General features: G+C 30.5%; 2 protein-coding genes across 5 annotated transcripts in view; one reads left to right on the top strand and one right to left on the bottom strand.

The window, feature by feature from the left end:
• Positions 1-388: 388 nt before the first annotated feature.
• Positions 389-3145, top strand: LOC109609029 (sphingomyelin phosphodiesterase-like). The gene is made up of 10 exons (XM_020025639.2): positions 389-533; positions 593-876; positions 930-1079; positions 1162-1404; positions 1461-1633; positions 1722-1916; positions 2074-2244; positions 2305-2479; positions 2531-2721; positions 2831-3145. The coding sequence occupies exons 1-10, from the start codon at positions 446-448 to the stop codon at positions 2958-2960; spliced, it is 1800 nt and encodes a 599-aa protein (XP_019881198.2). The 5' UTR covers positions 389-445; the 3' UTR covers positions 2961-3145.
• LOC109609102 (inverted formin-2) overlaps positions 3047-27673 on the bottom strand; it is a 44435-nt gene continuing 19808 nt past the window's right edge. For 2 of the 4 annotated variants that reach the window (XM_020025729.2, XM_049964443.1), the window contains 22 exons: positions 19233-19265; positions 13137-13338; positions 11478-11637; positions 9811-9844; positions 9070-9217; positions 8357-8657; positions 7948-8174; positions 7696-7884; positions 7581-7642; positions 7339-7527; positions 7189-7289; positions 7062-7132; positions 6898-7005; positions 6769-6839; positions 6584-6710; positions 6268-6520; positions 6122-6210; positions 5919-6060; positions 5730-5864; positions 5396-5677; positions 5189-5341; positions 3047-5133 (listed from right to left, as the gene is read on the bottom strand). In XM_020025729.2, the coding sequence (XP_019881288.1) occupies positions 3503-5133; positions 5189-5341; positions 5396-5677; positions 5730-5864; positions 5919-6060; positions 6122-6210; positions 6268-6520; positions 6584-6710; positions 6769-6839; positions 6898-7005; positions 7062-7132; positions 7189-7289; positions 7339-7527; positions 7581-7642; positions 7696-7884; positions 7948-8174; positions 8357-8657; positions 9070-9217; positions 9811-9844; positions 11478-11637; positions 13137-13331 (4668 nt within the window). In that variant the 5' untranslated portion in view covers positions 13332-13338; positions 19233-19265 and the 3' untranslated portion in view covers positions 3047-3502. The remainder of the gene's footprint in view (positions 5134-5188; positions 5342-5395; positions 5678-5729; positions 5865-5918; positions 6061-6121; positions 6211-6267; positions 6521-6583; positions 6711-6768; positions 6840-6897; positions 7006-7061; positions 7133-7188; positions 7290-7338; positions 7528-7580; positions 7643-7695; positions 7885-7947; positions 8175-8356; positions 8658-9069; positions 9218-9810; positions 9845-11477; positions 11638-13136; positions 13339-19232; positions 19266-27673) is intronic. The other 2 variants (XM_020025731.2, XM_049964444.1) reach the window with 1 other exon arrangement.

The following is a 27673-nucleotide window of genomic DNA, read 5'->3' as shown; positions in this document are numbered from 1 at the left end:
CGTTTTTATATGGTTTAAACTTTTTTACCTTGAGCTTAATAAAATTTTTATTATGTTTTTATGTAAAATAATTTTACAAAATAAATTCTTTTAAATATAACAGTTTTGTTAATAAATTTGATGTTTACTATTAACAATTTCTAGTTATTATTATAAACAACATTTTTTCTAAAACATAATTTATATGTATTTCACTTTTGCATATCATATTATTATAAGACTTTTAATAAAATATTTCTACCTGTAAATAAACCAGCAAAATTTTATTTATACATAATACAAATTTTGTATAAGTATCGGTCCCCCTTTGACATGATTTTGTGTTACATTTTTATTCCCCCACGACAGCACTCTTATAGATAGGAATGTAGTATTTAAGCAAAATGAGTAAACACATACACCACTTAGTTGGTGCTCAACTTAGTTCTGTGCTTGATAGTTAAGGATGTTCCTTATAATTTTAATATTAGTTGTTATTCCCAATGTGCAAATGCAATTAAGCGATGATGGACATTCATATGAAGAAAAATTACGTATGTGTTTATATTATTGTCAATTTAAATTAGTTATATTAATTATAATTAATATTTAGGTCAGTTTGAGAAAGATGTGGCCACCCATCTTTTTAAAATCCCTACCTTTAATCCGACACCGATTAAAGATTTGGAAAAAGCGATAAAAGATGTGATGGTAGACGATTTTTTAAAATCTACAGGAGATAAAGTTTTGTGTGGTACTTGTATGACAGTAATTTGGAAAATTCAGAATGGTATTTTAAATCTTCGCTTTCTTTTGGATGTTATTTGCAATCTTTATATAACGATGACAACACTTACACGAACTGATTTCTGTTCGAAATTCTTGGATTTACACATAGTAAAAAAATTGTTTATACTCATAAAATTAATATTTTATGATTGTACTTTCAGGACTTACTTAAACGAATAGTTGAAACTAGTGAAATCTTGGACCCAGAACTTGCTTGTACGGTTCTTTTATACAATAGTGATTGCTTCTATGAAAAAGAAGCACTTAGTTGGTCCATGGAGACACCTGCTGCTTTAAAAACCCAACCTCTGGTATGATTACAATGTTCCATTAAAAATCATGTTCCATATTATATGGAAATCTGCATGTTCACTAAAGGAAATTCTTTTTTAGAAATTAGATGATCAATATAACGATAGGCCGTTAAAGATATTATACCTAACAGATTTTCACGTAACGATGGATTATGAACCATCCGGGATTGCTGATTGCGGATATCCTGTTTGTTGCAAGCAGAATCTCGGCAACTCTTGGATTAAAAAGAAAGATGCGGGATTCTGGGGCGATTATAGAAACTGTGACACTCCTTATTATATGATGGAAGATACTTTTCAATATATAAATGCTACATTCAAAGTAATTATTTACATTACGTATCTGTAATCGATATATTTGAAACTATTTCATTTAAGGATATTGATTTTATATATTTCACTGGAGATATTATAGATCACACGGTTTGGGATACTTCTATCGAATCAAATTCTAGAATTATAGAGTACGTCTATAACCAAATGTCACAAGCTTTTCCCGAAAAATTAATTTTGCCTGTCATCGGTAACCATGAGTCGACTCCAGTAAATGTGTAAGAAAAATTTAGATATTATAAATCCAAATTAAAAGATAATTGTTTTCTAGAAATGATTAAGAAATTAAAAAATATTTATTTTCAGATTTGCCCCAAAATATATTACTGAAGAAAAATATTCCCAACAATGGTTATATTCATTATTAGGAAATTTGTGGTCCCGGTGGCTTCCATCACAAGCAGTTGATACTGTAAAAAACTTCGGGTATTATTCCTACTTACTTAATGACAGATTAAAAATAATTGCCCTTCATAACAATGTATGTTATATGTACAACTGGTAAGTCTCGAATATATTATTTAAATGAGTTTTAATCTAAATTGACCGAACGTAAAAAATTAAAAGTTGTCAATTATGTTAATGATTTCTATTATTCACCTACTTATTACTTCGATTGCAAGTAGTCTGATAGTTCATGAAATTAAAAACCTTTAAGGTGGATCTTCTACGATACTCGATTTATGATGGATCAATTGAAATGGCTCGCTGATGAATTAGTGGAAGCTGAAAATAAAGGACAATTCGTCCACATAATTGGCCATGTTGCACCGGGAAATAAAGAATGTATCCAGCCTTGGGAAAAACAATTTTATTCTCTTGTTTCCAGGTAAGTTATATTGCCAGCTATAAACATCAAAGAAGAAATTAATAATGTCTAAAATTTCAGATTCAGACACATAATAAAAGGACAATTTTTCGGACATACTCACACAGATGAGTTAAAAGTGTATTTCGAAGACGATATGAAACCTTTCAGTGTTGGTTTTAATGGCGCAAGTCTGACACCATTTGCCAAGTTTAATCCCAATTTCAAAGTTGTAACATTAAATTCCAGTAATTACGTAAGTTTAACGCGAGTAAATTTATTAGACAATTCGATTACATTGTTTTAGGAAGTAATTGATTGTGACACATATATTTTTAATTTAACCGAAGCAAATTTGATGCCCAAAACATCCCCAAGATGGTTTAAGTTATATTCATTGAAACAAAATTACAATTTAGCAGATTTATCACCACAAACCCTTGGTGACTTATCACTTAGACTATTTCAGGATAATGAACTAATACATCAGTACTTTAGGTACTAATATATATATATATATATATATATATATATATATATATATATATATATATATATATATATATAACCAGTTTCTTATTTTAAACTGAATAATTTTAAATTTTAGATATTACGTTAGAGATGGTGATGCATCTCTTAAAGATGGATGTGACAGCTCTTGTAAAAATGAATTGGCGTGTAAAGTTGCAACAACAATTTCTCTTCAATCTCCCGTAGAACATTGTAATGAAATGTAATGTAATTAAGAAGATTTTATTGATGTTTTTATTTATTCGTTTTGAGTAATTCGATACGTGATATTAAGGATTGATATAAAACAATATTAGAATTCTTAATATTTATTGTGGTTAAATATTTGGTAACAAATAAATATGCATTTAGTTATTAGTTACAATAATAAAATATAAAAATACAAAATGAATATTCTTAAATTGTGAGTAAGGTTAGTTTTTAAATGAGACTTTATAATACTGTAATCTAGTCAAATTAGAGGATTGAACGTAATTACAAAATAAATATCGTAAAACTATGTTATAAAACAATCTAAATACAATCAGCAATGACTATAATCATATTTCATTTGAAATTAAATGAATAGAAATCAAATAGATTTTGAATATTCGTCACCTTTCTTAAGTACTAAGTAGCAAAGGCGTTTTTGACTAGTTAACAAAAAGTACGTGATTTAATATTCAAATTCATTTGACAATTTTTTCTGCATGGCACCGTGTGATTTAAATATATTATCAAAAATTCATTTAAAATTCGCCTACTTAATTTAATTCTTTGATCTAAACAACGTGGGTCGATTTGGTGGTAGGTTTGAATTAATTTTAGTAGAACTAGACGTTGTCGGTTTCATAAAAGACATTGCACCAGGTCTTGGAGGTCTAGTACTTCCAGTTGTACTTCCTGTGGAAGGTGATCGTTTTATAGTCGTTTTATTTGTCGAGTTTATAGATCTGTTACTAGGTGTCCTCTGAATAGGTTTGATCGGAGTAGAATTCGTGTTTGAAGGTTTTAAAGGTACTCTTTTAACTGTGTTGGTTGATGTCGCACTATTCAGAGAACTTCTGGAACTAACTATACTATTTCTAGAATTGGATCTTTGCACACTTGTATTTTTGTTCGATGTAATACTTGTTTTTGAATCGCTTTTCCTTAAACTGTCTGATCTACGAGGTATTACACTTTTCCTTGCATTATCTTGATTCGTTGTACGAAGAGAGTTTGACCTGTCCAAACTTCTAGCATAATTTGGTTTTGGAGTGCTCGACTGAGTTCGGGTAATTCTTGATGTCGGTTTCAAGTGTCTACTTGATTGTACTTGAGTGTCACTACTTGTGGTTGAATCAATAGTCCCCTTACTTTCAGTAGAAATAGCCCGTCTAGGTTTAGATTTGCTATAATCAGATATAACAATATCTGTTTCATAGTTTCCACCTGATGATGCACCTTGACTCGGAGATTCTGACATCAAACTTTGAGTTTCTTCGAAACCTTCATCGTTATCATGTTCTTTGGTTCTTTTTGTAGGGATATCAATTTTGCTGGATTCAATTTTAGGTTCTGCAGTAATGTAAGTTGTGGATACGTTTAAACTAGGTTTTGAATTAGTAAGCAATGCCAATTCTACATCATCCCTATTAATACCTGTCTGATTTCTGTATCTCCTAGACGTTCTATTTATTTCTGGTTCATTTTGACTTTTTAGTTTTTCTTGCCACCCTTTGAGACGAGTTTCTTTATCTACTACAGGTTCCACCAAGTTAATTGGTTGAGATATTTCGATTTGTGCTGCAGGTTTAACTATATGAGTTTCAGCCACAACTTCCGTCGGAGATGATGCATCCAAATTCTCAGTATTTCTTTTATACCGCCTTGTACGTCTAGTCGCCGAGTACCGATCAAACTGCCCATCACCCAGTGTAGAATTTATATCAGATTCATCGTTATTATTATTTCTAGCCAATCTTCGACATGGTGTGGGTGGCACGGGTTCTCTTTTGTCAACAGGTGTTGGAGTAAACACTTTTCTTGTAGCTGGAGGTGTTTCTATATTATCCTGATCAATTTCAACCTTATTACTAACAGTTTGATCCGTATTTGACTCTTGTGCTCTTCTATTACTCAATTTGCCATCAGAAGGTGGTGGTGATGTTTGGGTAGGTTTTCTAATATACAGTGTTAATTTGTCGCTGTTAGATTGATTACCTAACGAACTTATCAAGTGCTTGCGATCATTATCTTCCGAAATAGAGTGCAACAGTTTGGGGTTCCCATTCGAATCCAAACGTGAAATTGAATATCTACCGAGGAAGTTATCATCTTTGGCTTCTTCTGTGCTATTTGCGACATTAAGTGTTGATTTACGCCATGCGGATTTATCTTTGATTTGCGGCTGGACTTCTGTAAAATAAAGATAGTTAGTACCCAAAAATAATTCGAACCACAATTATCAGACCTTCAACTGCTTCCATAGCACTAACAACATCTGTTTTATCAATAGTGGAAGAAGGTTTCCAAGCTGGATACACTTTTCTGTAATTAGATTGACTGCCACTGTAAACTTGTTTCCCTTCTGGTAAAGTGTCAAGAGTACTACTTCTTTCACTTTCTAAAATTAAATCTTTTAAGTAAGTTAATTATAAATAAATTTATCCACGCGAACCTGAATCTAATTCAACTGATCTTCTATTAGTTAATCGTCTACTTTGTCTTCTTTGTTCGTCACTGGCTTGATCACTTTCGTTGGCTTGAAGCCAAGATTCGATTTTTTGACGCCATTCCTTTGGTTTGGTTTCTTCCTCTGGTGCCGATGTTGGAAGTGGCTTCGATTCTGTGAGTGGCGAGGGGGATGATGGTCTCTCTCGTTCTGATGAAAAATCAGCACCCAGAAGTGCCGGACGTTTTCTAGGACCGCTTCCTCTAGCCTTTCTTGCCCATGATCGATCTAACAATGAAACAAATGTAATTACAATGAATTTAATATCATATCTATATACCTAAGCTTCCCCATGATTTTCTTTCTCGACTTGTATCATGTCCAGATGCCCTAAGGAAGTCCATTAAATTACCTTCATCCTCTTCTGATAGAACTCGACTTCTTCTACGTCTCAAACTGCCATTTGGTGTTATGTCTAGAAAATTGTATTAGTTGAAAAGCATACGCGTAACATGTATTTCATTTTTACCTGGCGATTTTTCTTCCTTACCGGTGGTTGAATCACCGTTATTACCATTGAATGAGCCCAAACGTCTTCTAGAGAGTAAGGGAGATCCCGTTATTGACACCTCATCTTCTGACATACCATTGCCATTTACTGATTTCCTGCCCTAGATGGACAAAAAATAAAAACATTGTTAATTTTTAAACATTGCAATATTTTATAACAACCTTTTTCGATGGAAAACCTGCCCTAGTGTCATAAATTTGCATATCAATAAATGGACCCTCATTGTCTGGAGCTCCAGCTAAATTTTCCACTGCAACAGTACAAAATAATTTATATATTTATATTATATTTTTTTCTGAGAACTTACTTTGTCTTCTCTTCGTAGCCAATAATTCTTCCCTCTGACGTCTTCGTGCATTGGCTTGTTCTTCTTGCAGTCTTCTCCTTTCGTTTTCTGCGATTGCTTGTTTAAACTTACAATAGAAACCATGGAATATCCTAAAGCATTCCTCTAATTTAAAAGAGTTCGCGTCTTCACAAAAGAAATCTGATAATTGCCGGCGCACGCTATCCAAATTTCCCATGTTTCTTTGTAAATTAGCCACTTCTCTTTCAGCCATCTAGATTGAATGAAACATTTACCATTACTGAATGAGAATTATTGCCAGTATATTGTTACTTACCTTTAAAAAGTCTATCATTTGATGTTGTATTTCAGATTCAGTAGATGGAAGATCTATTTGCTTCTTAATTTTCTTTATCCTGACATCTAAAGCATTAATTTCATTTTGTATTTGCTCCACTGTGGTTCTGCAAAGAAAAAATGTCAATTTTCAATAAATTTTATTTCAAAGGAGGATTTTCTTACTTTGCTGCGTCTTCCAGGACACTTATATTGTCAGTAAAGGATAAAAGATTCTTGTTCTTTTTCTCTGCTTGCTAAAAAATTAATATTGATTTCGAACGAGAACTAACTATCCTAATAAATTATACTTACTAAAGCTACAAAATGAATAAGATTCATATTTGGTTTGTTAGCTCTGATATCTGTGATTTTCTGCAACGAAGTAAGCTTAACACCTGCTGCATCACCCGCATAACCACCCTAAGAAACAGAAAATGTGAAAATATATTATCGCGATTATATTAGAAAAGTAATACCGCATTGAGAAAGTTTCCTGCGATCAATATCATATAGAGAACTTCCTGAAGAGGTTTATTGGTCATTAAATCTACAATAAACTGAAATTAATACAAGGTTTCTTAACAACTTGGTTTGCAACCTAACCTTGTGCTGCGATAATCATAGAGTTAATACTGGGTTCGAGATATCCCATGTTAGATGCAAATTCTTCTTTCAGTAACATACTTTCAATTCTTAGCTTATAGCTGAAATTAGAAGTATATAATAAATGTTTAAAAAACATATTTTACGTACTTTGATAGATTTGTTAGTTGAATTAGGAACTTTTCTGCATTTCCTAATTTACTAAAGTCACCATTAAAAGATTTTAGCATATCTAATTCATCTACTTCTGGTAGTATTTTTAGTAGTCCTTTTAATTTTTCGGTTCCTATTTCATCGTGTTCGCCATTTCGTATTAATTGTATAATATCTTCGTTAGAACTAAAAGAACATTTGTATTACATATTTGTACTGTATACATCATAAGTAATTACCTCCGGAATTGTTTCAAAAATATGTTTACATTTAAGCTTCGTTTGCCATCCAACAAGGTAATCTATAAACAAAATAAAAGTTTTAACGAATTAATAGTATGACATGTAGTTTTACCTCTGCATTTTCTTTCCTCATTCGCCTTTCTACTGTTTCGGATGAGCAACTGTCTCGGTTTCCTAATTTTGGGGATGGGGGGGCTTGCTGGCAAAATAGTCCTTCCATTTCAGACCAGTCCATATCAGCCATCGGAGAATGCTGATGGCTGTAAGCCACTTGGGTCCAAATATTGTTTTTTCCTACAACCTTGACACACAAAAAAATGTTTTATTGTGATTGTTCCTTAAATTTTGTAACGTTTATACTCACTTTATTACTGGGTATTTTGTTCCAGTTAATGGTCTTCATTTTAAATTTTGGTGCGGGTATTTCCTGCTGGGGTAACTTTTCTATCACAGTATCAGATTCGTGTTGCTGCTGCGCATTAGTGTTTCTTTTCATCGAAGGCGCAGTGGGCGGTGCGGGAATGGGTGGCGGATTAACTGGTGGAGCAGGAATATTTGGTGGAGGAGGTGGGGGAGGAGGTAGAGCTGGTCCTGGAAAAGAAGAGACTTTCAAATTTATTACCATCCAAATATGATACAAATGACGTAACTTCTAATTCTCTAAACAAGGAGGCAAATTTATACAAGTTATTTACACAGTGACAGAATGTAGTCCAAGATTTCTCCCAAAATTTATCTTTTTAAATTGTGTGTTTAGGTAAATTGAGACATACCTAGTGGTGGAGGTGGGGGCGGTCCAGGCGTGGGACTCAGGGGCGTGGTGCTCAGCGATTGTTTCCTGCTGGGCGTCGTGGCCACGGTCCCTTGTTGGCAGTGACAGAAGTTAAATTTCGATTGTACACTGGGAGTTCGCAGTAGTCGCGTGGCATCGTCGCGGGTCTCTAAGAGCGTAGCGCGGTGCACCAGACGTTCGGCGGTGTCCCAAATGATGTCGCTGACCGCCTCTTTTGGGTCGATCCGTAACAAGTGCTGAAGAATGCTGAGGAATGGTATCTCTTGTGGAGTTTCGGCAACCTATAATTTTACATGAGGAAATACATGAATTTTACTGCTCATAGACATAAAAGAGATTTAAAATTTAATAATATTCGGTATGAACTAACAAAAATAGTCCCATGATGATTAAAAATTTAAGTGGAGGATGAATTAAAGAATATGAACCTGTTGCCATAAAATACCTACTACCTAATATGTATTACAGTTATGGCGCTGCTGTATTTGTAGTGTTACAACTCGATAAGAAAAATTATCTGATGCGATAAATCATCTGAAATTTGCAGTTACATGCGAGACGGTGTGGGATATAAATCGATTGTTGTGCACCAACAACTACGTACAGTACCTTTCGATTTAACCAAAGACCAAACAACTAAGTAGAGTAGTAGTAGAATAAAGTTAACATAAATTTTAATCCACAAAAACCAACCTGTTTAAGAATAGCGTAAAATACGTCAAGTGGTGAGTTAAGGTCAACGCCATGAGGTCCATGCAGACTTTGAGCATCATCGCTATCACGTTGTTCGTCGAAAACATCCAATTGCACAGCCAGTTCGGGTTCAGCTTCAGCACATTTTCTAACAATCATAACAAATTAGTGGTTCAAAATTTTATTGGACAAATATGTTTAATTTTTCACATAATTATTCTTCAAATATATCATGCAGATCATATATTAATAATAACATTTGGAAGCAAAAGGATAACACGAAGATGTACAGTGTTAAGTTGGATAAATATAAGACCGCTAATACAGCAAGGTCTGCAATGTTTTCGACAATCATCTTCCTCGTTTAAAGTCAGGATCATTCGACGAGTTCATTATGAAGCATTCATTAATTTTCACGTATATTATATATATTAGATGGTTAGAAGTTAATTTTGATGTCACTTTGACATTGATTTTAGGTTAATTATTATTAACAATATTAGGGTAGATACAATTAAAAGTTATTATTTTTAATTTATCGTAAAAATCATAAATTAATTTCTTTACAATGACGATAACTTTCTTAATAATGTTAAGAACTCTCTAAATAGGATATTTTAAACTTTTCAAGTGACAAAGTTAAAGCGATTAATTGTGAGAGAATATTTAAAGGAGTTGCATGACTAGGACAATTTACTGTAAAGCAAATACAGCCTAGTAAGTCTAGAAATGCATACATACCGTAAGTTGTTGAGCACCGGAAGGAGGTGGCATCCTGCAAAGAACATACAAGTGAATACAAAACGTACACAATTGCGATTATCATTCATGGTACATACGTTTCCAGTTTAGCGTATATACACCCGCCCATGAAAATGAAAATTCTAAAGGATCTACGGAGCAAGTTTATTGAACTTTCCGTATATAGATAATGGCGGCTTATAAAATAGTAATAATATGTGTTACATAGAAAAAGGTAAATGACATGAGTTGCGAGGCTTATTAAAAAAAAATAGGCGTCCTTAATTTTATATTTGCTTTGACGATGCTTTTATTAATATAATGTGGGTGTCTTCATTATGTGGGAAAAAAATTAATAGATATAATCAAAGTGATTGATTAAATTTTGAAAAAAATGAATGATATCTACAAATTTGGCGAGTTGTTAATAGAACTTGATCTACCGGTCGTAATGAAGTCATTGTAGTGCGTGCTTTCTTGTAGAAACATTAGCATTCATTCATAATAATAAGAATGGAGAAACATATTCAACAATAAAATTGAAATACTAGATTATATTACCTGTAAATATGGCGGTCACGTTTTAATAGCGTTCTGTTTTTGACTCATCTCGTCCTGATTATAATACAATTCGCACCTAATTTATTTTCCTGGTGATTTTACAACATATTATTATTTTAAATAACTTCCAATATTTGCTCTTTTTAGGAATTTCAATTGGCGGTGAGATCAAAAAAAGTAAGAGGACTATTCTCTGGTGTTTTGAATAAAGATTTTTGGACACATACATTATGTAATTATAAAAGGAATATGAAAGATAATTTGATTGCCCCAAATATAAACGCCACCAATTGAATTTTCCTTTTGATTACTAAGTAGGTGGCGTTTTTTTTTTCATGTTAAACCCACAAAGTGTTCGTTTACTGTTATTATTAGTGACAAGTTAAATGCAAATGCTATTTTAAACAATGCAGATTAATTAAAAATCATTTTGCTTGTTTACTATAATTGCACTTATTTGCATTACATTGAAAAAAAATGGTGCTTGCCATTTTAAGAAAAGTCATTTTGGCCCATTGTTTTCAACTGTTCATGTATATTTCATAACTTCCGTTTCTTTAATTGGTAAGTTAAAATGTGGTGGTGTTTAAATAATATTTTCTTCATGGTAACCAGTCTGTTTAGTGGAGAATCTTATGTTGACTAGATGAAATGCCACACAATACCTATTTAAATCAGGAGTCGTGTTCGTTTGCCTTTATTAAAATGATTATTCAATTTGTTGGTCACGAGTTTGTTACGGGACGGCAAATGAAACACATCTCGGTCTTGGGAAACGTCGTATCAGCGAGTGGGTGAACTATTTTTACATGTGCGTGCATAAAATATGTCATATAGTAATTCACGACCGTTATGCACAATATATTTTAAACTTTCCCCATAATGGTCCTTACGAAATTCGTTGTCCACTATTAGTTGCTTCAATGTCTTTTTATGTAATTTGACAATTACATTAAGTTCGCAAAAAATCTGATTAATCTTGAAGATAACGGTTATTTAAATCCAGTAAATCGTTGCCAAATTGAAAGAACACGGAAAGTGGAACTGTGGCGCAATGTCAAGTCATTTGTCGTCGCATTTTAAGACGGTTTACTTAAAAATCTTACCTATAAATTCATTTCTCAGTCTAGTTCTGTCCGTGAGTCTAGATGTGGATATAATGAGACAGTTAATGAACGCTACCAGCGCTGTTTGATAGTCCACTACTGTTGATCGGTCCAATTCTTGAACTATTATATTCAGTCTGTATCTCTCCCCTTTAATTTTCTGAAAAAATAAAACAAAACAATATTATAACTACCCCAATCATTAATTTAATCTAAATTATCTATTTTTCACCTTCTACTTACTTATTAAATATATTTGTGGTCTCTCAAAGACCATGAAATAATGAAATTAACTTTCTGTTACCAGTTGGCTTATAGGTTTCAAACGTAAAAAATAAACATAACAATATTTAGGTTAAATATTCATTACAAATATTAAAAAGATAAATAAAGTTTAGGAGGAAGCATTAGTTTGGTGAATAATTAACAATATCATCCGATATGTATTCAACTGCGATTGCAAACATCACAGTTACAATGTCATCATTAAAATATAAACTAATATTGATTCTAGAAATTCCTTCAAAAATAAAATTCAATATATACTGTATGCAGTAAATAAATAAACTAATTATTCTACAATAATTACATACCCACATAGTACTAATTGGAAGGAATCGCAAATGCAGTACCATATTAAGAAGGTTATTTGGATTGTACTATTGTAGAAGGAAATAAAACAATTATCCTTCAAATTAATGATTGACTGAAGATAAACGAATAAAAATCGATTTATGATTAGTTTTTTTTATTTACATTAATTGTGAGTCGTAGTTCAACATCTGGCATTTAAAGATATTTTAAATATCTTTAAATATCATATTTATTATAATCTAACATAGCAATAATTTATATTCATAAAAAGGGTAATTCTTATTATTTCGCACACGTATATTAACACAAATTTGATTACATTTAGTCAAGGTTCATATTTCATTGTCTTTAGCTTCTAATAGAAAGTATCACGTATTTTTTTAATGGGATCTATGCTTACGCATAATTTGACACCAGAGGCAGTGCTTTAGGGCGTTACATTTATGGTAAGGTTCTATTATCATAATAGTCATAATTAAATTATTACCCAGCACTCCTGTAAATATTGTCGAAAACTCCATATAAATTGTTGAATGGCTTATTTTTGGGGTCAATTATCTTTCAGCTCCAGCGAAGCTGAATCATCGGTGGTCAAATTAAAATGGTCAGTGTCTTATAACAATGTTCAACTTATCATTTGATCAATATATTCAATACTTATTTAAGAAACTCTTTTCTATATACTGTAAAAAATTAAATTATAACAAAAGAAATATTTTTGGCATAGAAATATTCTTTTATTTTGTTACGAAGGTAGAAAATGTCATTATAAAATCAATACATTTTATCACTTTTTTCTATACACTCAACTCATTAATTAATTATTGTGTTCTTTTTATAAAGAAACAAATTATAACAAAAGACAAAAAACAAAGAAATATTCCTTTCCAAAGACAAACATTTATTTTATTTTTAAAGGAAGCAATTCGAAAAAGCACAGAATGATGACCATATGGATATGGAGGTCTTCTGAAGTAATCAATAAAATTATGCCTTACAACTTGATGTGCGTTTGAGGTATTGTTATGAAACACCGTACAGGATAAAATCAACGGTAAAACTAACCTTGTAGTGGTCTAAAGTGTCAAGGGCGCGAGCATGGCCCTCTTCATTGTGCACGCACAATGCCGACAGCAATTCAAAGACTTGCTTCTTTACTGTCACATTGTTGGTGTCGAGGGCTGCGGCCAATTTCCTGATGTACTCGGGATTCTCAACAATAAAGTCTAGACCTATCCTAGAGTCCATCCTGACCTTCATATGTCATCTGGAAAGAAAAGCAAAAAATTAGAACTTATATAATGAAAATATAAAAGTATCAGAAACTTGAAGAGTGAAACATAAATGGTTAAACTTTTATTTATAGTAATCTAAGTGTATATTTTTTGTTTCATCTTTATCATGATACTGTGGCGTCTTCTAAATCAATCTTTTTACGTCCATATTCAGAGGTAAGTGGCGGATGCCACTTCTAAGACACACATCCATAAATAATCTACTTCAACGTACTCATATAAAGTTTCTCCGTGAACTGCGAACGTTCAGTCTATTAACGCAGCAACGCAGATAAGGATCTATTAGTTGCTACTAATAATTAGTTGCCTCATATCGTAATGAGTAGTTGAACGTTTTAATGTGTCAATATGATTTATACGTACATCTATAAATTATGTAAGTACTTGCGGTTTGAAAAAGGCGTAAGTACTTAAACGTGCGATCTATATCTTTCATACTATTCAATTATTCCACTTATAATAAATCAAACCCTTTGGGATAAAAATGGACGAGTTGATTACAACATTTACGAAGTTATTAATTTATAATTATTGTGCGAAAAATTCGCCGTGTAGATATGTTGATTTTATAATTGCCTTAAACAACGGCCATAACCTTTTTCAGGAATCTCAAACAAGAAGTGAAGGAATTCTGAAACCGTTTAATGGTAGATAAAATATTGTCATGGCTACTATAATTTTTGTCACTGTACTAATCTCATATGGAGGTTCACCGTCAAACCTAATGTAAATGAAGATATTCCATTTTAACCAATTCAAGGAATTCCTAATTTTACTTCTGTGTCATCAGGTCATAATATTCAAATCAGATGACAATGATTTTTAATTGTTTTTGTGTGGAGGTAGTCAATTGCATGAAAATATCCATATTGGATTTAAATGAGAAATATGACTAATTGTAAGATATGCCATGTTTATTTTTGTAGGACATGGACATTTCGTTTGTATATTTTAACATTAGCTATTCCACTGCAGGAACTAATCAACAGTGTCATTAAATAACTGTTTATAGTTAATTGGTTTTGAAAATTTATTGATTCAATTACGTTATAAATCACAAGATAAATGGCCACAAAATTTTGAGTGTTAGTAAAATGAAAAACTACTTAACAATTTTGGAAACGTTTTTGTTTATACAATGGTAAATATTGCAAAATTCATAGTTAAATACGTATCGACTACTCTTCTCGTGCGCTTGCTAAAATCATGCATACTTCAAACAAATATAGACAATCAGTAGGCGAACTGGAAACACAATCATGACTTGGGTACGTAACACTGCTCGATTGGAGATAAAAATAATTCATTCATTTCATTTCCAAGTAATAAGCAGGTGGATTTTCTTGGAAAATTATATATAGACGTGCATGGACCTAAATTTGTGAATCATTGTTGTTTCACGTATAAAAAACTATATTTAATTGCCTTATAAATGTAAATTTGGGGCAATCAATCATACGTGTATCCTTGATTGAATCAAATTATAATGTAATGAATGATTAATGTCACATTAGTGGACAATACCAGGTTGATTATTAATGAGTAAGAAAATATTTACAAAATTTGTTTCCTCTATTTGTTCCTATTGAATTATCTTTACAACTCAAGAAATTACAATGCGATAAGAAGTTAAGTCCTATGTCATTACATATAATTTAAATCAGGTGCTTGGTAACCTCCACAATAGGAAATGTAAAAGGACGTTCACATTTGTATATCTCAAATATTTGCAGAAAACGTAATGTTTGTTTAAACATATTCGCATATTGAACTGTGCAAGTACATAATGTTAATGTTACTTTCTATTTTCAGCTTACTTGTAATTTTTCTCATCGATAATTGAAGATTTAAATATAAATCGCAGTCATTCATTATTAAATTCAGTAAGAAATTTTTAATGAACGTACGCAGGCGCCACCATCACCCACCGTATAAACACTGACATGAAAGTGTTAATTTAATTTCAACAGTAATTGAAATATACACCTACAATATTTGTATAAATATTTATGTTTACATACTTTGTAGTTTATTTATTGCCAAGATATATATCGGGTTGACAGAATTAATGTTTTACTTGTAAAAACACCACTTCGTAATAAATTACATTGGATAAGTTCGGCTTAAAAGTGATCAGGTTTTGCAGTGTTACTTAACTTACTGTACAAAATTCCATATCCTGTTTTAATAGGAGGTATATGACACGACTTCAATTTACTTCGTGATCATTACACATAGAGGATGTAAAATCTAACAATTTTTGACGAAAATTATTATTAATTAATAGGTTTTGCACCTCACAAAGGGATAGAAGTGAAATCAAATTTGAAATTCTGATTCTACATATATTATTATATATCATTTAAAAGATAAAGACGTTTTTGTTAAATAAGTTTTATTTATTCATTTATATATATATATATATATATATATATATATATATATATATATATATATATATATATATATATATATATATATATATACGTAGTCATATGTGTCTGTCGTGAATTGTTATGTACTTAAGTCAAATTTACATTTGAATAACCCAGAATTTATAAAATGTCTTATCCTATAGAAATTGAAAAATAAATCTTCACACCTTTGATCAAATAAAACACCAGATCGATATCATCTCTGCTAGATTTACAACATAATGCTAATTAGTATTAACAATGGTCATAATGGAGTTGTGTACAATAAATATGTTAATATGAAGGTGCGGCAGAATCCTCTAGAACTCTATATAAACATAACCCAATGATATATTTTCGTTTAACTGGTGAAAGACGATGTCAAGTTACATCCCACAAGAATATCTTAAAATGGTGTTTAACACTCTAATTGTTCTACTACTGATGAACATGTCATTTTCTTATTACTTTCTCCTGCTTGCAACAGTGCTCGTTTAGTTATTTCATCTGAGATTTGTATTTGACATTTGTAAAACATTATTAATACTCCTCGATTAATGTACAATTTGCAACAAATATGGAAAACTTAAGGACAGATAAAGTCTAATTTCTACATTTCAAATAACGCCATTTTACAAGACAGCAATTTGTACATAAATATCGCGGTCTTTCAAGTTCATTTACGGTATGAAATCATGCATGAGAACTCGGGTAATCTATTGGGAAATCATTAATTTGTACATAGCATTGTGCGATCATATCTAAACAAATGTATCTGGCCCTAGGGTACAAATTTTATGATATACAATGGTAATGTGAACACGGTATTGTTTCGTTAATTTAAATAATAATCACACATGTTAAATGCATGAATTTGATTAGTACTATTTTTAGTTTTACTTCCTTGTGATTGTAAGATATTTACGTCGAATTTGGTTATAAATGTATTTTCTATAGGATTATAAACATGTTTCCTATAGAATTGATGTTTGGAGATTACTTTGGTCAATATATGGAAGCATAATTGAACCGCCACCATATTTTACTGTGAGTATAACAAACTTTATGTGTAGTTATGTTCCTGTGGTCCAGTAAATGGAATCCTAAGTAAATCAAAATTGATTTTTCACATTTTTGGTAGAAGTATGAGATTTTCTTGTACCTCTGAAGTAAAAAATACCTGAATTCACTAACCGACTTCTCACAGTCTTTGAACTAATTTCAGCAAGTCCCATTTCCACCGTTTTAATATCAGTTAATTTCCTTTTTAATTTTTTACCATTTGGCCAGTTTCTCTAAATTTTGTATTTATCCGGAAAATGATTGAATTATCTCATCGTAAACTCTTAACCATCTCTTCTTGTTTCTCTCGGTTTTGGTGACGCTGAAATATAATTTTTCTTACAGTTTCACATTAACTAATGATAACTAATGATTAAATAATTATTATAAGCACAGGTAAATATTCATTTTAAATTCACAGAGGGCACTGAAGGACCATAAAGTAGAAAGTTTCACTTCAACCAATGATTAAATAATTATAATAATCACTGGTAAATATTCGTTTTAAATTCACAGAGAGCACTGAAGTAAAATGTTTCTATAATTTTGTCCACTGAAAAATAAAAAGTGCACAATTTTTTAAGGAATAAAATTAAATTAACTAGTTTTATATTAGACACAACATTAACAAAATAAAAAAATAAACATTATAGGTACTGCCATATAATTCAAGTAGTACAGCACATATTTTTAATATATTTTGTTGCTATAATTATGACCACTACTATATATAAAACGAAGATTTTAAATTATGACTGAAAAAATCTCAATTAAAGTTGATTTAGTATGTCGAGAAATTAATTAAGAGGATGCTGAAAGTAAAGATTTAGTGCGAAAGAAAAGAATTTCTATAATATCATCTAATTATTTTGTAATTGTTTATTGCTCAAACCGTCTAGAAAGGCATATGTTTTAGTTTTTTTTTCGTAGAAGGTTATGTTAATATTGTACTTGATTTATCTTTCATCAGTGATATTCAATTGGCCTCATATAACTCTTGCAAGTCATCTAACCAAACCTACTATTTTTATTTGCATTGCATGAATAATCTTGATCCCTTTCCATTGAAATATTATTCACTTGCAACACTATGTCTTTTTTTAATTGCGATATTAAAAAATATCTGACATTGCTATGAAAGGTAAAAAAATTATATAATCAATGTGCAAATACAAATATTGGTGATTTTGAGAGGACTAATCCCATAATCTTATTTCAATGCTGTCAAATCACTACCGGGTTATTTAAATTGAGGAATGTAACTATGATTCTAATTTTGTGCCTAGAATGTTATTTTATTTTGTCAATAGTTTAGTGTTTACAATAAAATATTGGATTTGCATATAAAGGAAATTGAGAATAATTTACCTCATCTATCAACAAATATTTATATTTTCAGCTATGATTTATTTCTTGATTGTCTCGACGAAGTAAACCAAGAAAATGTTCTACCTGACTTAACAACTATGTAAAATTTAATGATAATTTTTCTAAATACCGTTTGCGTGACAACTTCATTTGACTTGGTTATTAATGGTTATCTAAATTCTTACATTATTATAAACAAAGTAAAGTTGAAGTGATTTATGGGTAATCTGTTCCGTTTTAGCTTGCTGCCAACAGGTCCCCAGTGATTGTTTGTTCAATTTAATTACCGCCAGTTCACGACTATAAATATGAACAAATATTAAAAAATAATGATATTGCGGCATTACACGACTACCACCTGCAGTGTCCACAATGTTCGTACCTAATCCCAGGCGATTTCATAAATGAAATCGCCTGTCATTTTTATAAATCATTATCGTAAATTCCGACTTTGACACCTTCTTTAACTCTATTAGATTGTGGCAAAGGATATTTTTTAATTAATATATGCATGTAGAATTGATTCGAAGCGAGAGATAAGGAAGTTAAGTGACATATTTCAGTGTAAGTGTAAGACAATTGCTCATTGCTCACGATTCTGGTAATTTAGACGTCAAGGCAAACGCCTATAAGACAAAACATGAATTTTCTGTTAGATACAAAAACCGCTTTGTGAAAAACAATACGTCTGACACAAGTAATATTGTTGACTGATGTATAGTTGCTTAGAAATAAGGTGTATACGGAAAACTGTGACACAATCATTTATTTATACTTGTAAGCGGATAAATATCTTACTCAAATTTTTAACAAGTTGATTAATTGGATGAGTTCAAGTGGGTTAACATTAAACATCATTATCATTTAATGAACAAACTGTCCATAGTAATTAAGATTCTAATTCTATAAGTGTTAAGGAAAATAAACTCGATTTAAAAAAATAAAGAAATATGTCACATTTTGTACTCGACACCAACATTAGTGAAATAATTAATGAATTTAATTATAAAAATGAGACTTACCAATTTTGTGCCTTACATATTCTTCGAATATATCTGAAAAAATGAAAATGGTTTCATTTCTCAATAGTACATGACAAGAATCATTGTTACATTGTACAAATATTTATACTTTAGTTAAACTGATAAGATTTATGAAGTCTTTTAGTGGTAATAATTTTCCCTATTCCTCTTTGAACTTATTCAGCACAAACAACTCTGACTCACACACGTTTTTCCCTGTAGAGGACATCTAATCTTTGTTTTAATTCCAATAACAGACCGTAATTAGAAACACTGACAACAAATTTAACCCGTCTATTAGTACTTCCACCGAGAATTGACCCCTGTATGTTTTGTATGCAGTTTGTACACACCTACTAATTTAAATGTTCGACCGGACGAGCTGTCAAATTGTTCCGACCAATTAAGCGTCCTCAAAACATTACTTGTCCACCAATATGAAGACCGAGACGTGCACAATTAGGGTGCACTTCGTTTATGGCCATATTTTCTTTTGTGCCCGTACGAATTTTGGTTCTCAGAATTCTGTCTCTTGATCTTAATGGGATTGTTAATCGGGTCGTAAAATATGTTTTGCATGTCACTGTACTCCAATAGCTGGTTGGAAAGTAGTATGGATGTCTGATAGTATAATTTTAACATTTGAAATCCAATAAATCAATTTTATTTAATATTAAATATCAGGAACTTTTGTATTTAAATTATCTCAAACCTACAAAAATGTTGAATCTTTTATTTACGATGGTAAATTGAACACTTTACACGTTTAACATTCGTTCGTTAATCCGTATGGGTGTAATGCGTAGGTACGGTATTGATATACTGTATTTTAAAAATTATTGATTGCCATTTCAATCTTAAAACTGCTCCAAACATTATAAAATATTCGGTAATTAACATACAAAAATGATACAAAAAATTTTAAAATCCACTTGAAATTAACATAATAATTTGATTTACATAATAAAAAACATGATAAATTAGCTATAAAGTTGTAATTTAACACGACATTAAAATGTCTGATGGATTTAGTTAAGAAGTTACCTTCGATTTAAGGAGTGTGAGTAAATTTGTAAATGTTAAATTTCCAAACAGTCAATATCATTGTATTAGCTATCAATCTTTATTTGTCAACAGTTCACTTTATTGAAACTCGTAAATTTATCGTTCTTTTATCAAATAAATTTTATCAAAAAATATTTTATAAAAATAAAATAAGAGGATGTCTAATATTTAATAAATTTAAATTAGTATTTCCATTTCTTTTAGAGTTTGAAAGATACGTTATTTAATTACTGTACTCCTTGAATTTGATGCCAGTACTCATAATGTTTATTTTTTTTTTTTTTTTTTGTAATTGTTGTGTCTACCCTGCAACTGGTCAATCTTACTCTACGTTATGGTATTTTATTGCTCTCTGTGAATTTTAATCAATTGTTTACTAGTGATCTTTAGCTTATTATAATCATTCATCGATGTGAAACTGTAAGAAAAATTATAATGCAGCGTAACGAAGACTGAGAGAAACAAAAAGAGATGACTGAGAGGTTACCCTAAATAAGTCAATCGTTTCCTGTATTTTTTAAAAATTTAGAGAAACTGACCAAGTGGAAACTATGAAAATCTTGAAAGAAAATCGATAACTGGATGAATTCAAGTTAAAGCCAGTCTGGACGAAATAGGATTGTAAGAAGCTGGTTAGTAGATGGGGATTCGTTTGATATCGGATCTAGAAGAAAAGTCCTGGTTGATTAGGCTTATGTTACACGTCCTACAGGAACAAAACAGAACAAAAGTTATATATACTCGCAGTGAAACATTAGTTCAACATAGGGATGCTTCAAGTCTTCTGACGTATGTACCCTTAGACTGATTTATATATACCAATCTGGAGGAAATGAGACTTGCTGAAATTAGTTCAAAGAAGTTGGTTAGTGAATGGACCTTTGTTTGAACTCAGACAAAATCTTTGATTTCTACCAAAAATGTGAAACTTCAATTTTGGCTTGCTTAGGATCCCATTCAGAAAAATGATAGTTCTGCTTATGTTAAACATTCTACAGGGACTAAACTACACAAAAAGTTTGCTATACCCATAGTGAAACATGTTCGTGTTTTAATTATGATAAAGGGATGCTCTAATTCTTCTGATGTTGGATTCTTTACAGAGATATATTAAACAATAATTTGTTTACATACATTGAAGAAATAATGCTCTTAATGTTTCAACATAGAGACGAGTCCAAACACAAATCCAAAATTGTGTCGAACTGGTTAAAAGACAAAAGCTTGTCTTGTTCATTCTAATCTCCTGACTTTAACTCTATATGAAACATGAGGGATCATGTTTATAATTAAATTCCACAAATTTTACAAATTTAAAGTAACTCATCACAGTAATTCAAGAAGTTTGTCGTATATTCGAAAGTGATTGAATCTGAGTTACACAGATGGGCCAAAATTATAAAACAAAAAGGATATTATACTGTGTTAATGTTAAATTAAATAACACAGATTTGAATATGAAAGATTCCTTTCAAATATTAAAGTCGATATATATATAGTATATCCAGCTCAATCAGAAAAGTATGTAAAATATTTTATAGAATATAATAGTTTTTATAATACAATAGTAAACAACAATAGTAAATTAATATTATTTTAATATTTCACATTAAGTAATAGTTATGTCTAAAAAGTGGCTACGACAATGATCTGTATACGAATTTCACATTTTCTGAAGAAGACATGTCTTGAGACGTAAATATGATTTATAGATAATTTATTACAAAATCTAAATAGAAAGTAAGTCAGATTAAGAAAAATCTAACAAAAATTATTACATTTTAACTGGTTATATTCAAAATGACAATTCTTAAAGTTCGTTCAAGTTCAGCAGTCCAACAAGGTAAGAACACCACGGGCTAGACCAGCATCGATCAAAAATTGAACGGCCAATACCAGCTGATATATCGGCAATAGAAATGATGAGGTAACGGCATGGAATTGTGCAAAATAATACCAAATTTGGATAAATTAGTCCAAGGCGGCGAAGTAAACGTTTCCAGTGGACGGACAACCATATGTGAGGTTGGCGCCTGTTCGGCCATCCAACAGAACATATAAAACACTATTCGTCATCCGTTCATTACCACGGACCGGAAAGTATGCATTTCGATTGTTCGATTGTCTGATTTGAATACTAATCACTTTAACGCCTCCTAGCTACTTATGAAAACGATGAGAAAAGGATAAGATAAAGCTCAAGAGCATCGATGCCTTGAATAATTGCAAGGACAAATGAATAAGTGTTTCATGTTTTTCTTATTTTAAATTTTTAATTAAATTACTTACAAATAATTGACATTTTTATGTGAGGACTCGACTTTTGTTTTTAAACGATCAACTTCTTAACCTTTAGGTATAAACAATTAAATTCGCCCGTTTAATTATGTTGATTATTTTATTTGATTGTTCTCAAAACTAGCAGCACCTTGTTACCTTTTCAAAATTTATTCTAATATTTCATAAATTAATTATATAAAGATGTCAAAATTAAACCTTGGTATTTCAAATAGATTTTACAGCCCGTTGGTCATAAAATATATAAAAAATTTTAACGCCACAGGATTAAACGAATTAATTTGTCACAATAAAAAATCTAATAAGTGACAATAATCTCCAGTCGCAATAAAAGTCTCTTGTTTTACTCATGCTAATGAAATGAAATCATATAAATTGCTCATTAGTTCGTCGCTTTTTTGTTTGTTATTTAAATGAATTTGCGCAATGGAGTAAATAGGACATTATTATTTTACCATTTAAGGAAGTAAATACATTTTAAAATTATCATTTTACCATATTTACTGTTTAGAAAATGTGTTCTATATTTGTAAGCAACATAAAATTTCATACGCCATACACCATTAATTCACTCATCAAATATCCCGATGTTGTAATTTAACAAGCTTTATAATTGAGTGTCAATTCGAATATAATTAGTACATACCAAATGAACAATACTTTGTGCAATTACTTTCATAATCTAAAATGCTGTTACACTTTTAGATATTTATAAGATTGGTTTATTTTATTTATTTTTAAATGATATAAACTTTTTTTTAATTTTTTAAGTCATTTATTTTTTTTTTTTTTGTTCATTTGGGTCATTCACCAAGGTAATTGTAAATTTGAGCATTTCAGTTTTTTATTTCATATTTTGTTAGACAGGTGAGTATTCAAATGATCTAATTCTTTACGATTGGGAAAAAAATAACTGAGTTGCAGCTGCAGAACATTCAAATTTTATGCAATTTATTTTCGCCATTTGACTAATTTTTTCAACAACAATATTTCCAATATCGTTAGTTTTATATTTTAAGTCGTCAATTTTGCCCAATTACACACATTTGGAAAAATATTTTGTAGATTTCTATTTGTTACATTCATTTGTAAAGAGCTTCTTTTGACTGAAATTTTGTGTTTTGTAGGGCTGATCTTTTCGTACAGGAAACTAGCTTATGCCTGAAGCTTATATTTCTTCTTTCCATTTGTTCATATTTTTTTAAGATGTAATTGAGACATTTGTATTAAATCATTTTGGTAATTTTGTTATTCTATGTAGCTATTTTCAAATACCTGCTTCAATTTAATTTATTTGGCAATTTGGAAATTTGTTGTTCAGCAGTACACTTCAACTGTTTTGTCTATTGAAATACATTCATTTTTCATTAGGTCTTCGTCTGCTAAGACTTAAAATATTTGTAGTTAAATAAGTAATGTAAAGGGAAATTATTTATTGTTGAAAAAAATACTCAAATATTGAAATGAATTCCACTATATGGGTAAATAGCCTAACTGAAATAAAGATGAACATTATTTTCATATTCAGTACATCAGAATTAATCTAAAAATGTGTGAAGAAAATTACCACATTTTTGCTGTAACCTATTGTAACATACGGACCTCATCCCCAAATTGTTAAATAAAATGAACAATTATTTTAGACGTTGTTACTTCATTTAATTTGTTTTTTGTAAATTGTAATGTTCTGATTTAGAATTAAAATACTTGTCATCTAAACAAAGGAGTGCAATACCGTATTATTTTTAACAAGCTAATTTAGACTGGAATGTCAATAAAAATAAAAAGTGCAATCGCAAACTGCAAATGGATTAGATAATTAGTAGTACTATAATGGAAATAGAATGGATTCTTCAGAAATAGACTTGCAAGAATACATGTGATCCCAACAATATTTTCATCCAGTTAATTGTAACTGGAGAAACATTACACAAACATTTTTGTAAAAACTGAAGAGGCACATTCCTGATGCAAAAGTAAATATTTGTAAAAATTGTATTTTCATTAGTCATACTCAAATGTCCAGTGGATAATATTGACAGTTAATTCATTTTAAGATTACTAATTTGACAGCACAAAGTTTCAACAATATAACATTAAATAACAACTGTCAATGATAACAATTATGTTGACTGTTGACTAAGGATGTTGTCAATGGACGCCATTTTATTGGACAAGTTTACTTTAACTACACATTCACTTCTGCATCAGGAATATCCTGTATTTATAAATAATTATAAAAACTCAATCACAATGAAATTAGTTATCAAAATTCGTTTTCCTGCTTCTAATTTTGAGATATGTGTTCTAAAAATATCTTCATATTTATTGGTACATAAAATACGCATTAAATTTCTAAAAATATAATCATCCTTACACTAGTAGCAATAACACACGTTTAATGAGGTAAATGTAGTAAGAGAAAATAATATCACGACAACAATATATCAGCCATATTTGGTCAATAACGATGTAATGTGCGCTCTCCGAAAACTATAGTAATAGCGCGATGGCTACAAAGGTTACCAACTATAAAATTACTTTCTGGCAAAACTAGAGATTTGAAATTTATATTTCTAATATCTAGTTTTAATGTTCTTTTAATTAGGTTATACAATCGTAAACTGGAGAATTTGTTATTGATTATGAAAGACCAATAAGTTTTTATTGGTCCACTTTATATCAGTTTTTTCTGCCAATTTATTAATTTAAAACATGTTCACACAGAAAAAGCTTTTACGTAAATGTGTTACTAATTAGATACGTAATCAATCTGATTGGTTGCTTAAGGAATTGACCACTTTATTAAGGTGACATTTTGTCACAACTAAACTAAGCCATTATTATTGTTATTGTTTCCAAAATACCACATACATCTGTGCACGAGATCAGCATAATTGATCTGATTATATATTAATTGCCTTTCCATTAAGCACGGCTGATTAACATAATCGCGACAAAATATGGTTACAAGATAAAAAGGCAATGTGGCGTGGCTTAAAGATGTAAACTGTCGATGTTATCTCGACTACCAAGATGGATAGGTGTGCTGGCGAATATGAACAAATGTGACAAACTCCATAAGTGTCAAAGTTGTGTTTATCCTTGATGTTCGGCATTTGCATAATTGTTCAGCTAAAAACAGCCAACACCAAGCTCAAGGGAGTGTTTATTTCGCACTTAAGCGTTTTTAGTTGCTGCAATTAAACAAAATTGATATTAGCGCGGTGATTCACTAAATTGGTTGTTTGTAAGTGATATGTCAAGGAAGGATTCAGATAGGTATAATTATCAAATCTGGTTTCAATGAATTATGGGTTCTTGACGTTTACGTGACATTGTAAGGCACTTTTCGCTTTAAAAAAATTACTTATTAGCATTAATCTTGTTTTATTAGCCGGCGATACAAGTGTGCTAATGATGATTTTTGCAAACTTCACCGGTGTAACCCAAAATCTAGTTTAGCAACTTAAATTTATCAATTTTAAGGTCAAACCATCGACTTGATTTTGACATTTGCGGTTTCCCACAAATAATTTTGTTGTGTTTTGAAAGGTCTAATTGTTGATAATTATTGCAGCGTGGGTGCTTAATAGTCTTATATTACGAGTAATTTTTGTGGAATGGAAATTAAATTTGCAGCCGAATATTTCTGTGTTTCTTCATAACGTTTTGGTATTTCCGGTTGTTTATAAGCGAATACTGCAGCCACATTTCGAGATAATAAAACAAATATACAAATTTTTGTTGCTTAATTTGTGCTTATGAAACGCACATAAATATTTTCTCTTCAGTTCAATAACTTATTAATAATGAATAAAGATGTCAGAAGAGTAATAACATATCGATGCTTATAAAGTATGTTTTAAATGGTGTTTCATTTTCTAATTGCTTCCAGCAATTAACATTATATAAACCAATTGCTAATTAATTAGATTCTGATAGAATCTTAAGCCATAAATTAATATAACAAGGAACCCGTTAGATATAAATCTCAATCAAAAAAATGTTTTTTATATTTTTTTAATTAAGAGGTTGGCCCCATAAATAATAAGTTGTATTAAAAATGTCTTTGACAAACAAGATACTTTATATTGTTAACAATTTTTTATAAAATTAATTATTAGCTTAAACGTGGTTGTAATTAATATTTAATTATTAAACTAACTGTACCATACACTTCTGACATTTGGTCTGAGCTATTTATTACAGGAAAGTTTTCACGATCATATTTATCGAATTTATTAAGATTGTCTTCGCAAAATTAATAATGATTAATGACGTTCGTGTTGTTTAGACAAGTTATATAAAATCAACTGATTATTGGCTGATCGCAAATCAATGATTACAGAACCAGTAGCGTAATCAAGTTCATTACTTAAACTTGACATACCTATCATAAAAACTTGGCTACTTTCTAAATTTACAATACAAATAATCGGTCAGCGGCATACCGGTGATGGAGGTTTTTAACAATAAACGTGTGTATTTGCCGTTTCGTGTATAATTAACGTAATTGACTTGTTTAACTTTAATAAAAGCCTTTATTACGCACCGAGTAATTATTTTAACAGTGGAATAATTGTGCTCATTTTTTTTACAAAAATTATATGTTCGAGCTTCCTTTTCAATATTGTGATCAAAAATAAGAAAAAAGCTTTGACTAAAACATAATTTAATTGTAATTTAATGTTTACATTAACGAGGATATTATTAAAAATCTTTATTAATGAACGCAGCTAACGATTTCAATTTTAGATAAATTACAAAATGATTAAATCCTTCCATATTAGAAATCCTTAATAAATTTCACATAGTTTATAATGAATTATGGGCAAAGGCTCCACATTAATATTTACGGATAATACTGCTTCCTCAAATTAATATTAATTACAATCTCTTCTGAACCAGTAAATCGTAGAGCCTAACAAACAATAAATAACGCCTTTTACATAATTATTGAGAATGTTAACAAAATACGTCGTAATAAATAAATCGATTATGAAAGTGCTAATAATACCCACACACCATGTTTATTAGTTCTTAATCGACTAATTGAGATACATTTAAAACGTAAG

This window comes from Aethina tumida, chromosome 3, assembly GCF_024364675.1.
Source record: "Aethina tumida isolate Nest 87 chromosome 3, icAetTumi1.1, whole genome shotgun sequence".
Taxonomy (NCBI): domain Eukaryota; kingdom Metazoa; phylum Arthropoda; class Insecta; order Coleoptera; family Nitidulidae; genus Aethina; species Aethina tumida.
Note: the sequence above shows the minus strand (reverse complement) of the source record. Positions and strands in the feature narration are given on the sequence as shown.